The sequence below is a fragment of the Lotus japonicus genome, chromosome 6 (assembly GCF_012489685.1).
Source record: "Lotus japonicus ecotype B-129 chromosome 6, LjGifu_v1.2".
In the NCBI taxonomy this organism is placed as follows: Eukaryota; Viridiplantae; Streptophyta; class Magnoliopsida; order Fabales; family Fabaceae; genus Lotus; species Lotus japonicus.
The window spans coordinates 53,798,873-53,812,640 of record NC_080046.1 but is presented as its reverse complement, the minus strand read 5'-3'; the positions used below and the strand labels follow the sequence as shown (position 1 = coordinate 53,812,640).

At 40.8% G+C, this 13,768-nt stretch overlaps 2 protein-coding genes across 2 annotated transcripts; both read right to left on the bottom strand.

Annotated features, from left to right (window-relative positions):
- Positions 1 to 1,167: 1,167 nt before the first annotated feature.
- LOC130725574 (uncharacterized) lies at positions 1,168 to 1,668 on the bottom strand. The gene has a single exon (XM_057576791.1). It carries the CDS (start codon positions 1,666 to 1,668, stop codon positions 1,168 to 1,170), a length of 501 nt encoding a protein of 166 aa, XP_057432774.1.
- Positions 1,669 to 6,312: 4,644 nt separating this feature from the next.
- LOC130725572 (uncharacterized) lies at positions 6,313 to 7,068 on the bottom strand. Its single transcript, XM_057576790.1, has one exon. The coding sequence runs from the start codon at positions 7,066 to 7,068 to the stop codon at positions 6,313 to 6,315; it is 756 nt and encodes a 251-aa protein (XP_057432773.1).
- Positions 7,069 to 13,768: the final 6,700 nt, after the last annotated feature.

Genomic DNA, 13,768 nt, shown 5'->3' with positions numbered 1-13,768 from the left:
CTCCTGTACAGGGCGAGAAATTCTCATAAATTCTATGGCCCAAAGCCATTCCCACTTCTCATGGGTCTTTTCTTTGATGTGAGTACATAGAGCTAATCATCCGTAAACTCGAGTGGGGGAGCACAAAAGGTGAAAGGAAAATTCACTAGCTTAATTGGTCACGACTATGAACCCCAAAGAGTGAGGGTGGCATGGGGCTATGTTCCATAGCTTCAAATTTTAAATGATGCCCTCTTAACTAAACATGGTTGGTGATTGCTTACACAACCAAATTCTTTGATGGCCTAGTGTTTAAAATAAATACTTCCCCTGGTCCAATTTTTTTCTAGCAAATTATAACTTTAGAAGGCATGTGAGTTAAACTTGGCGATGAAGAAAGCAACATGATAGTTGCTGCAACATGGAATTTTTTTGTGTCCTAATGACTCATCTACCGCTGAAGCAATGACGATACTTCTATTTCTAGGAATGTCATTTGCTTTAGATCGAAATTACATTTTGCAACCTTGAAATAGAGACATGAATCCCTTGAGGTTGCACATGCCCTTCAGTCCAAGAAAGTATGCAAGCCTTACTTTAATTCTATTACACATAATTATCTGTGTTTAGAATCTCTTTTTATCGAGATCAATTTTGGTCATATAGGTAGAAAATAAAATAATCCCGCACATGGTTTAGCCATTTTTTCATTTTAGTAATCCATATTATATCTGGTTAGAACTTAGAACATAGAAGAGCATCTTTAATAGATTTGGATTTGCTTCCAAGCTAACACCCTAAATCCTCCTAACTAATATACATGATTCTATAACGGGTCCATGCACAAATCACCTTGTTCTTCAACAACAACAAAACAATTAATCACATACAAGTTTTTATAAATTTATTTTTCCCATTGATTGATTGATGTTAACCATTTAAGATAACAATAACAAAAAAATTCACACTGAAGAGGATCTAATCAACTCTTCCATTTCTTTATTTAATACCAAAATCCAAACAGCATAATTAAAATGTTCCAGATAAAATTTTGTAAAAGTCAATAAAAAGTACACAACTAATAATGTACCTTCATGACAGTAATAACATAAATCATCACAAAAATCATCAAATAAATATCACCATAATCTAATCCAACCCGAACATCAAGCTTCCTCATCAACCAAGCTAGCAAGACAAGGGAAGGAAACTTTCCACATATCTAACTACACAATGCTCAGCTCCTAAGCGAACATTAAACTTTTTCACCACCTGTTGTTGACCAATCTTGTACAAAACCAATGGATGATGTTCTTCCCCTCCCAGCACAACAACATCATCATTATCATCTTTCCAGATCTCCAAAATCTTTCCCAAACCGGTTCCACGCGCAATGTTAAACATTCTCACCCAGGAACCTTGCCCATAGTCATTCATCACCCAAATCTCAAACTGAATTTCAAAAGGCATAGTGTACTCCCTAACATAACCAATACGATCATTCAAAACAACAACATTATGATTTGATACGCACAATTCGTTATTCTCCTCTTGAGACGGAAATTGGGGTAAGTTCATTTTCCAAAACACATCATCACTCATGTCAAAACATAGCACAAATTCGACATAATCACGTAGAGAAGATATGGGTAACCAATGATAAACTCCATTCAAATAAGCATTAAACATGGATTTATATATGAAATAAGCAAGGACACCAGCATTAACCACTTTCCATGAATCAGAACGAAGGCTATATACCTAACCAATGAGCTTTCTATCACTTCCATCCCAAATCTCTGCATCCACTACAATGTTTACGACCTTGAAGTCATTTGTTCTGGGGTTGACACCGAACGCGTGTATCCCATGGAAGAGGGTAAAGAGCGTGGGTTTCATTGGAGGAAGGAAAGGTATAAACCTTACTTCTCGGGTGGCTGGATTCCAGAGAATCTTTGGATTGGGTCTAAGAGGAACACCAAACAGTTCAAGGTAAAATGATGCCATTGAAATGAGAGCAGGCTCCGATGTTGTTTACATGTACTGAGATGAATGGTGGATTCAGATCAATTGCATCGGGTTGTGATTGTTCATCTTCAGAGACTGTTGAATTCACGAGCTTGTTTGTTTGGTGAAAGATCGGAAAGTTAGGCTTGCTTTTTGCCTTTACAATGGAGTGATAAAGATGTATGGTGATGAAACTGGTTTCTCTGTTGAGCGCATTATAGGATTTGTTTAAGGTTCGGAATCGCAGTACAGACTTTACGAGGAGCCTAACAAAGATTTTCATCACTAACTCTTCTGGTATATGTTCTTTAGCCATTTCTTCAATCTCTATCATGATGCTAATCAAGATAGATAGTATGAGTGTGGGTAAATCAAAACTCAGCTCATATCGAAAAAAAGACTGACAATGGTGGTGGCTTCCAGAACATGTATATATAGAATTGGAAGGAATACGTATAGAAAAGAGAGGGGACAATGGATGTTTGTGAGGCTATAAAAATATTAATTTTTCATTTAATTCATATATTAATATTTTAGTGCCTTACAAAAAAAGATAATAAATGCACTTTATTGATATTAATGAAGGTTTGAAACTTTCAATCCATATACACCTTTGGGCATTTATTCGTGCAATCAATTAATAGCTGCTACTTTGAAATATTTAATTGATCATAAATATGAGCACCGCTATATGGTACGACATATAGAGGCACGATGAGACACGAGTGACCTGGAAACGGTATACGTTTTTTTCGCTCCTTTCCTTTTTTTTAATTTCACGTTTCCTCTTGTTCCTGAAATACACCATTCTATTCGATGTGGGGAAACGATACATGACACCGAAACCCTCCCTCCTCCTCTTCTCCTGAACAATATCGAACCCACTTGAAGAATTCCGCAGCTGCACCGAAGAAAATCTTGGTTGTTCCTGCCTTGTCGTCTCCTAAATCTGTTGTTGGAATTGAAATTGGAGTCATCAGGATCTAGAATTGGTGAGGACCAAAAGAATTGGGGGAATTCATGATGAAAACCCGTGCTCTCTCTTTGGCTCACTGTGCGTATGGGATGGGGTTACTTGTGAATGCTTATTCTTCTCATATCATACAGTTGGAGGGATCAAAGCACATAAAGTGAAAGCAATGTTGAAGAAGTGAAAGATGAATTAAAGGGATTTTCATCCATGTGAGTGTTCTCAAGAAATTGAAGAATGAAAAGAATCCTACAAAGAGGTGCCATGTTTAGAGTAAAACAGAAGAGGATGAGAAATTGAGGCTTTGCAAACCTGACACCTAAGATTAAAGTTGGATTGATCATTCACATTCCACAACAGATATTTTAATTTTGTTGTGCTGTTCTTCTAACTTGAGATGTGCTTGGCATATTTGAGTGCTGTTTTTTTGTTTGTAAGAAAGCTAATGGAGCAAACTGTAAAATGGTACCAGTTTTAGATTCAATTATTTTGTCAACCGGTTCCAGTTCAGATATGAATTTTAAATAAAAAATCAGCATATCTGCCATATGGTTCTTATCTTGGTACCAGTTACTTAATCAAGCATAATTTGAGCTGTGCTTGTCATATTTTTTCCTATATAGAAGCAACCACTTAATGAAGCATAACCTGAGCTTTATTTCTGCTTCTTCACGTGAGGAAACATTGTCTTCCACTGTTGCAAGAATTTGAAAGTGAGATAAGTGAATTAATTAAACAAACAAACTAGACATTAGGCAAGGCCGGTCCCGACATTTTGGAGGCCCTGATCAAATAATAAAAATGGACCCCTAATAATTTTAACGTTCGAAATTTCATCAGAACCATTATGAACCTGCTAGGGGTCGTGTTTTCGAATCCAAACAACACGACCTTTTGCTTTAATTTTTGAATTCTTTCAATTCAAATTAATTAACAAATAACATGTTAAAAGCCAAAAGGTGGGATTCGAACCTGGTACATAAAAGTAACATACACAATTACTAACCACCAGACCAGTTCAAGTCATTAATAAAATCTTGAACATTAATTATTATAACTAAATTTTATTTTAGGGAAAAGTTTAATGAGAATTTTTTTTTGGGCCCCTTCTTTTTGGAGGCCCTGGGCTGTGGGCCTGACATTAGGCAACTATCAATTGTTAAGATAAATGAACACAAAACATACTTATATTGTGATGCAGAAATGAGGTGATGAAAGGAGCAGGGATGAAGAAGCCACCAAGTGCAGAGTCAACAAGGTGGAGGGATGAACTCTTTCCAGGATGACGGCGACAACATATTCTAAAGCACAAGGTTTTGGGCGGAAACAGAATATTTGGCAGCAACGCTACTGTTTCTAAATCAGAAATTTTGGAGGGTTTACTTTGAGCGTATAGTTTGTAATTTGTCACTTTTTAAATAAAATAAAAAAGAATTATAAAACATGTGCTGACGTGGTCGTGCCTCATCGTGCTCCATGTCTCGTGTCTTCTTTCATTTTCCTTTTTCTGATAGGATATGATAGTAGTTTCTGATTTTTTTTTATTACCTAACCATAAATTCAATTAGTTCAATATTTATATTTTTATACAATTTATAATAATATTAATTATTAAATATAAAAATATTAATTTTAGTAATATATTAATTTTATTATTTATCAATTACTAGTTATTATTTTTAAGTTAACATTATTATTTAGTTACTCATAAATTTAATTAAAAAATGAGCTAATTTATTAATGGTGAAAATATTGAATTTACTCATATAAAATAATTAAATTGTCATTATCACTTTCTACTACTTAGTTAGCATAATTATTTATTGATTTATTAGTAGTAATATTGACTAATTTTATCAATTGCTATTTTTTAAAATACTTTCACTACTTATATAATAATTTATAATTTCAATATAAAATACTTATTATAAATAATAATTATAATTATATTAATTATTTTATTTTTTCTATCACTTGCCACTACTAATTAAAACCAATTGGTTAAATATATAATTTTTACTTTTACTTAAAATAGGCTTCCTTTGGGAAAAAAATTAAAATAGGCTAATTAATAAAATTTAAATAAATTTTAGTTAATTTTAAAACATAGGCTTTTTTCGGAATTCAAAGTTTCTGTCTATTAGTGGCAGATTAGTGCTGGTAAAATCAGTGCTTAATTCTGTACCTTTGTATCAAATGGCTCTGTTTCGTGCACCATTGGGTGTGGTAAAAGAGATGGAAAAATTGATGCGGAATTTTATTTGGGGAGGGCAAGAAGGAAGAAGGAAAATCTCATGGGTAGCATGGGAGGATTTGTGCAAAGGGAAACGTTTTGGTGGGTTGGGGATTGATTTCTTGGAATGGAGGAATAAAGCTTTGTTATTGAAGTGGATTTGGCGCTTTGGAAGGTAGAGAGAGGCTTTAAGGCGTCGAGTGATCTGCAACAAGTATGAAATTGAGGACAGGTTTGTGATGCTGGATATATCAAGGGTGAGAAGCCAAGCTTGTTCAGTTGTGGTTGCTGATATTATTCACACGTTTAGTTCACCTACATTGGTGGCAAAGGTTTTCAAGGAAGGTTTAGCTTGTACAATTGGTTCAGGAGAGGGTGTGCGTTTTTTGTCAGACATTTGGATAGGAGACGAGGCTTTGCAACTTCGTTTTCCACGAGTTTTTGCTCTAGTAGTGGAGAAGCGAGCGGTGGTGGCTGAGATGGGTCATATAGCTGCAGGCTGTGTTGGGAATGGAAGTGATCTTTCATCGCCAATTTTTTGACTGGGAACAGGTCCAATATCTCGAATTTATATATGCAGCTGTTGGGCACGGTAAGGGCAGCGAAAAACAGGGTGGACAAGATAATTTGGAAAGGAGACAAGGCAGGTTTAAAGGATATTGGCCGTCAATGGGATATTCGTTGGAACAATTCATGACAGGTTTTGTATCCATTAGAGTGCAGCAAAAATCAGCACTAATGAAGAGGGTGGTGTGGGTGGCACCTCAAAGGGGAGTATTGAATTTTTTTTTTTTGAAATTCAACTCATAAATAGATTAAGTAGAACTAGGCATAGAAGCCAATACATCAGAGTCCACAAGCGGTAAAACCTCGTTAGGTACTTCTTCTAACCAGACAACCCCCGGAAAAGAGGAAGCGTGACAAGCTAAATAATCCGCAACCGCATTGCCACTACGGCGTACAAAAGAAATAGAAACATAATGAAATTGAGAAACTAAACGATGACAATCTGCTACAATAGAATCAAAATAAGAACTACCACCTGAGGAACCATTCCAAGCATTAAAGACCTGTAAGCAATCCGTCTCCAGGCACACAGTCATGAAGCCAAGCTCCCTCGCCATCACCACAGCCCACCGCAAGCCTTGAGCTTCCGCCAACAACGCAGACATAGCTGGTGTAGGATGCGAAGCTGCTGCTGCAAGGACCTCACCCAAATGATTCCGCACCACCATGCCGTAGGTAGCTCCTTCACCTCACGATATGATGCATCCAAATTTACCTTCGACGTCCCTTGTCGCGGCCTTGACCATGATGAAGCAAGGCGCCTCTGATCCCGAACCACTGGCGCTGGACCTGGTTGAGGTGGTGCGCACAAACCAGCAACTCGCTGAAGAAGCCTCTCCATGCGAACAAGAATGCTATCAAGCACCTGTGAATTTCGAGCCTCCCAAAGAGCATAAACCCAGGTTTGAAACACTGTTATATGCTCTTCTTCCGCCGTCGATAGGAAAGCAATAACCAGCTCCAACATGGACGAAAACTGGTCCACGCGCACAGCCAGGGGAGATGCAAACCAAAGCGGCTGCACCGCTGGGCAACGAACCAGAACATGATCAGAAGTTTCGGGCTCTGAACTACAAAAAGGGCAAACATCATCTAAATCCACTCCACGGACCCTCAAGCTATGCCTCACCGGTAGAACTCCTTTGATAGCTCTCCAAGTCAATTCTTTGCAACGAGACAACGCATCTGTTCTCCAAAAAAATTTCCACAAGGGAGGTGGCAACGTGACAGCACGAGATGAGGAAGGAGCATCCTCATAAGTCAAAACCTGTAACAACTTGTAACCAGATTTGCAACTATACTTGCCATTCATAGTATAAGGCCAAAATAAGCAATCCTCACCTTGGAACATAGGAAGTGGAACCTCCAAAATATGCTTCACTGTATTTGGTGCAAAAACAAGCTCCAAAAGAGGTATATTCCAACCACCATTGGGCTGTATAATTAAATCAGGAACAATTTTAATACCTCATTCAGTTACTAAGTCATCCCTAAACAGGAGAGGGGTGCCTTGGGGAAGCCAGTTATCCTGCCATATATGGACCAATTTCCCATCTCCAATCCGCCACCTGGCACCCTTCTCAAAAATAAATTTTGATTTCAAAATACTTGACCATGCATAGCTAGGCCGGTACCCTTTCCTGGCATCCCAAATATTGTTCCTGGGAAAATACACCGCTTTAAAGACTTGAGCAAGCAAAGAGGAAGGCTGAGAGTGAATACGCCACCAGTTCTTTCCTACCAGAGACAAATTAAAAGATTTAAAGTCCCGGAACCCCAGGCCACCATCGTTCTTATGCCGGCACATGGTACTCCACTTAACCCAATGAAGCCCTCGACGGGTAGCATCACCGCCCCAAAAGAAATTGGCAATCATAGCATCTATTTTAGCACAAAGCTTATCAGGCAGAACAAAACAAGACATAACATAAGATGGAATAGCTTGAGCAACAGATTTGATTAGAACCTCTCTGCCAACACAGGAGAGGAACTTCTCTTTCCAGCCCTTTAGCTTCTTCCAAACTCTATCCTTAACAAAATTAAATATCTGAGACTTAGACTTACCAATAATGGTTGGAAGTCCTAAATATTTATCAAAACTCTCCACGGCCTTAACACCCAACAACTGTTTAAGCTCATTGAAACTATTCTCAAGCACATTACGGCTAATCAAGAGCATTGATTTGTCAAGATTTATAACCTGTCCTGACGTCTTTTCATAAGTATTAAGAATACCAGAGATGCAGTTCGCCTCCTGAACAGTAGCCCTAGCAAATAAGATGCTATCATCAGCAAACAGTAAATGAGATATCACAGGAGCCTTTTGGGCTACCTTTAAACCATGCAGAGAACATGTAAATATAGCTTTCTGAATCAGAGCAGAAAATACTTCTCTACAAAGGATAAAAAGATATGGTGACAGTGGGTCAAAAGATGGCTGAGGGTTCCCGTTTAACATAATAGAAAAATTAACAGATGAAACACATCTCATAATTAAATTCACCCAATATTCTGGGAAACCCATACTCTGAAGCACACCGCTCAGAAAAGACCATTCCACACGGTCATAAGCTTTAGACATGTCTAATTTCAAAGCCATCATGCCCTTCCAGCCAGTAATTCTTTTCTTCATGTAGTGAAAACACTCAAAGGCTACCAGGGCATTATCTGTAATCAGACGGCCCGGGACAAAAGCACTTTGAGTGTTGCAAATCAAATCCGGCAAAATAATCTTCAATCTATTCACAATAGTTTTTGTAATAAATTTAAATAAAACATTACACAAGCTAAGCGACCTGAACTGCGTAGCATGATCAGGCTTCTTAACATTAGGTATTAAAACCAACAGAGTATTATTAATATTACTTGGTGAGACAGATCCATTGAGCATCTGTAAACAGAACTGGGCAACATCATCCCCAAAAAGATCCCAATGCCTTTGATAAAAAAGAGCGGGAAAACAATCCAAGCCTGGGGCTTCCGTGGGGTGCATCTAAAACAAAGCTTCCTCCACCTCCTGTTTCGTGAACGGTTCTGATAACACCTCCAAATGAAAAGCTGTAATCCTGTTGCCAACAAGCGCTGCTGCTTCCTGCACCCCTGACGGAGAGGAACTAGTGAACAAACCAACAAAGTACTCCCCCAATACTCAACCAATACTCGGATCATCAACAAATTCTCTGCCACCATCATCCTTAATCTTCTCAATCATATTCCTCTTTCGCCTCAGAGTAGCCTTTTGATGAAAAAATTTGGTATTTCTATCACCAAATTTCAACCAATTCGCTCTGGACCTCTGACTCCACCAAATTTCCGGCTGGTTAATCAATTTGTCTAACTCTCTCTCGGCCTCCTTAGTTTGCTCCACCACCTGATCGGTTTGTATTTGTTGTTGGAGCTTCTGAAGTAGAGCCTTCGTGTCAGAAATTTTCTTTGGTATATCACCAAATTTTTCACGCCCCCACTCTTGGAGAGTCGCTCCGAAAGAGCTCAATTTTGCCGTCAAGTTAGTAGGAGACCCATGGCACCAAGCCTCAACCACAACCTCCTTACAATCCCCATCTTGCAGCCACAGTTCCTCAAAGCGAAACATCCTAGTCCTTCGCAATTCCTGTCGTAAACCCCTGGAACCGCAACATATGAGCAAAGGGTTATGATCAGAACGGTACCTGGGAAGATGAGTAACTTCCGTGACAGGCCACGCCACGTCCCAAGCGTCATTAGCAAGGGCATAATCAAGCCTCTCCTCTATGGTGTCAGGAGTTACTCTTTTGTTCGACCAAGTAAATCTATAACCTGAAAAACCAATGTCATGTAAACCACAATTAGAGACAGTATTAAGCCCTGTCTGCATATGCACAAGATCCGGAGGATCACCACCCAACTTATCAGTGGGGGACAAAATATCATTAAAGTCACCAAAGCATAACCAAGGGACACTACAGTCCAAAGGTTTAAGAGACTGGATTAATTGCCAAGTAAGTAGTTTACTTCTTTCCTCCGGGAAACCATAGACGCCTAACATATGCATAGGACTAGAGCAATCTGGATGTTGCACGGAGAAAGCAATATGGTTCAGAGAAGCTGAAATAATGTCCACCTCCACCTCTGAGCTCCACATCAAGAACAGACCACCCGCTCTAGACCTTCCATAACCTGCACATTGAACAGAAAAAACATTTTGTAGACCACCTAAACCTCGTTTTCTTAAAACTTCAGACGCATACATCCTGGTCTCCATAGCGAAGACCACATCGGGAGCTTTAGCATGGATTAGCCCTTTCAGGGCTAGAATTGCCTGTGGGGTCCCAAGCCCACGGCAGTTCCACAGTAAAGTCCTCATTGAGGTGGGCGGGACTGCTCCGCAGTCGCCGCCGATCCCAATCCATCATCTGAAACAATTTTCTTATAGGGGGGAGAAAACCCCGAGCTGCCTCCAAGTGAAGCTGTCCTCTTTCGAGCCATGTGATCCTTAGGTACCCTCTCATGGTCACCACTTGCCACACGGGGATTGCCACGACTTGGAATCACTCCACTACCACCCCCCGATGACCACGGATAGGTGGGCCGGGTAATCGGGAACCATCACTCACCTTCCTCCCCCTCCCTCTCCTATACCTTTCCCCCCCGTCACCTCCCCACTTAAGGCTCTCTTTTTCCCATCTCCTTGTTCCCCTCTTTTCGTTCCTCCTTGCCACCCTCGTAAGAAAGCATTACTCCCTCACTTTTCTTCACCTCCCCCACTATGCTACCCTCCCTCGAAGCCTCACCCTCTTTTCCTTCACCCGAGACACCACCCAAACCCCCTTCCCCCTCCTCCTCCCCTTCACCACTCCACTCACCCTCCTGACCCGACCCCGAGCCACCGTCCCCCCGCGAACCTCGCGCCTGTGTACCTCCAGGTCTCCACTTGGGAACTATGTATTTATCCCCCTCTGCCCTGAGCCAAGGTCCATAAGGAGACGCCTCTACCGGTAATGGAAATTTGCAAACCTTCTGGACATGATCCATCCTGCCACATCTATAGCAGAAGTTAATTAGCTTTTCATACTTAAACCGCAGCTTGATAGGATCTCCCTTCTCCGGCACTATTAATTGGCCACGGCGGATCGATGCATCCACCCTCACCCACGCCCGCAGGCTGAAGTAGGATCCATACCTACTTGCCTCTGACTTGTCCCATTCAAGAAAACCATCAAAAGCATTACCCAGAGAGCGAGCAACTTCAGCCGTTCTACCGGCGACCGTAAGTCCTTGAACCTGAATCCAGAACGACACCCTCGTAAGCGGAACACTGTCAGGGTCACTCTTCCCGTCATAAGTGGTAAGGGCCAACATGTGACGTTCAAAGAACCACGGGCCGGACTTCAGCACCAAATCTCGACCCTCTAGAGATGAGAATTTGAAGATGAAGAAGTTGTTACCTGCATGGCGTATATCCACACAATTCCGAGATGCCCACAGGTCGCGCATCACGGTCTTAAAGCCAAAGACGCTAACCGAGTGATTCACCAGAACCACCCCAAGCAGCCACACATCCTCGTCCAATTCTGGCAATTTTTCAAAGCATCTCACATTCAGAATCTCGTTCTCAACCCCTTGGAGTTCGAAATCCGGATCATCACTGAAAGAACCCATCTCGGCAAAGTTAGAAACTTGTCACGTAAACAGCAAAACAACCAGACAACAGCGTAACTCGTGGAAGATAGCACTAGGTAAACCAAGCGCATAAAAGAGAGCGAGACAGACAAGAGAGGCTATCACACACAGGACGTAGGCAAGCACTGAAAGCGATGCGATCACGACTGTCGGCGGCGCACTGAAACCCAGGTAGGACTTTTCTCAAACCCTATCATATTTTATGTTGAAATTTAATGTGGATGGGGCGTCAAAAGGGAACTTGGGGATAAGTGGAATTGTGGGAGTTTTGAGGGATTGCTCGGGCAAGGTCTTGGGCTATTTTGCAAAAGGGATGGGTCATTTGTGGGCTTATGAGGCGGAAGTGCTTGCCATTTTGCATGCTTTGTTGTTTTGTCACCAAATTGGTTTTCATAATATTATTATTGAAAGTGATTCAACTTTGGCGATAGGATGGACTCTAAAGGGCGGGTCCGGGCCATGGAAGATGCAAGAGTTTAATTATGTTGATTATCTGTGGCCTCTTGTTAACTGTGTGGGGATAGTTCATGTATGGAGAGAGGTAATTCATTTGCAGATTATTTGGCAAATGTAGGATGTGGGAGGGATCGGATGATCCTTTTTGGGTGGTTTGTGATTCTTTGTAATTTTTGAGAGCTTGTACCCTCTTTGTTTTTATGATTCAATAAATTCAGCTTTAGAAAAAAAAACATAGGCTTTATAAACACTTTTAAAAAATATTAATTTATAAAAATATTATTTATTTTTTATTTAAAGGAAAATTTGATATATTTTTCACTTTTTACATCATATCCTAACATTATCATGTCCACCTCAAACATAGGATAAGATAAAAAGTCTATCATGCTCTTTTCCTATCCTGACCACCAAACGAACAGTAAATGTGGTAGGTTTGTATCTTTAAAATAAATTTGTTGGATAACCAAGCACGTAGATAAACTCCTATGAATTGTTGAGAGTTTCCTGTAAGAAGTTTTTTTTGATAGGCAATTATTATTAAAAGGTATTCAAGGGGTACTCCAACCCTTACAAAAGATCATATAATGGTAAAGCACCTTAAGGTTTGGATGGGCCGCGAGAGGGGCTCTGGCTGGGAGCCTCCAGCACGATGGTGGTGGCCGGCGAGTCACGTCAAACGTCACCGGGATGTGCAACACCTTGAGCCGCGACGTGAGAGTCGCATCTGGGGCCCTTATCGTGATCAGCAGCAACATAAGGGTTCTGTCCCCTCACGGCAGTGGCACTACGGTGGAGCTTACGGGCATGGCAGAAATGGAGAGACTAGGAGAGACAGAAGCGGGGGTTTTCGCCAGAATTGGAACCAACAGCCGCATGATCAAAGGGGTTCTAGGTTTCCACCCAGGGGTGGTTTCGTATCTGAGTACATACAATAGCAACATAGTCACCTACAGGTAACAGGTACTTGCAGTCACAAACCCAAGCACAAACGAGAGTCCTTCTCGGTTTTTGTGGATGGATTAGGAGAAAGGACAACGCTTCAGAAATTGTGAGCAATTTTTGGGAACGCAGGGAGGCTCTGTGATGTTTTAATTCAGCAAAAAAAGAAACATCATCGTCGCTTTCGATTTGGTTTTGTAAGATTTTCAAGCGAAGATGAGGCTTGGATAACGATTCGCAAGTTTCATGGCCTACGACTCGAAGGGAATTATCTGGTGGTGCAGAAAGCAAGATTTCAAAGGCCTTCCCAAGCTGCAAAGGTTCCGATGCCAGGGCGACATCAATATGAAATTCGTGGTAGATCTTGGAGACCGAAGGGAGAGAACTTAGTGACTGCACAAGGCCCTGCATCTCAAAAACAACATGATTCAGAGCAGGTTTCTGGAAAATCTGAGGAATGTCAAATGCAGTTTGTTGCGTCTGACATGGATGAGGATTGGGTTCATCGATGTGCTCAGGCGCGAACACTTACAGTTAAGCCGGTTGACATTCTGCAGGAGGAGTTCAGTCAAATTGGCTAGTTCAATTTCCGGCTAATTCCGCTTGGTGCAAATGAGGTGCTATGGAATGAAGCCTTCTTTACTTGTGTAGGAAACAGGCTGGGAAATTATGTTCTATCTGACAACGCAACTATTTCGCGCCATCAAACTGATTTCGCTCGAATACTAGTTCGCATGCATCATCCGATACTACAGTGCTTTACAATGTCTGTTGACGTTGGTAGTACGTCTTGTATTATTCTAATTGAGAAGGATGTGGATGCGTATGACTATGGTAGCGTTGAGGTTATGTCGTCAACTCCGGTAAAAGTTTATAATTCAGAGGAGTATGAGGACGAGTCAGATGATGAGGCCAATGATGATAAAGCCAACAATGATGAAGATTTGATTGACACA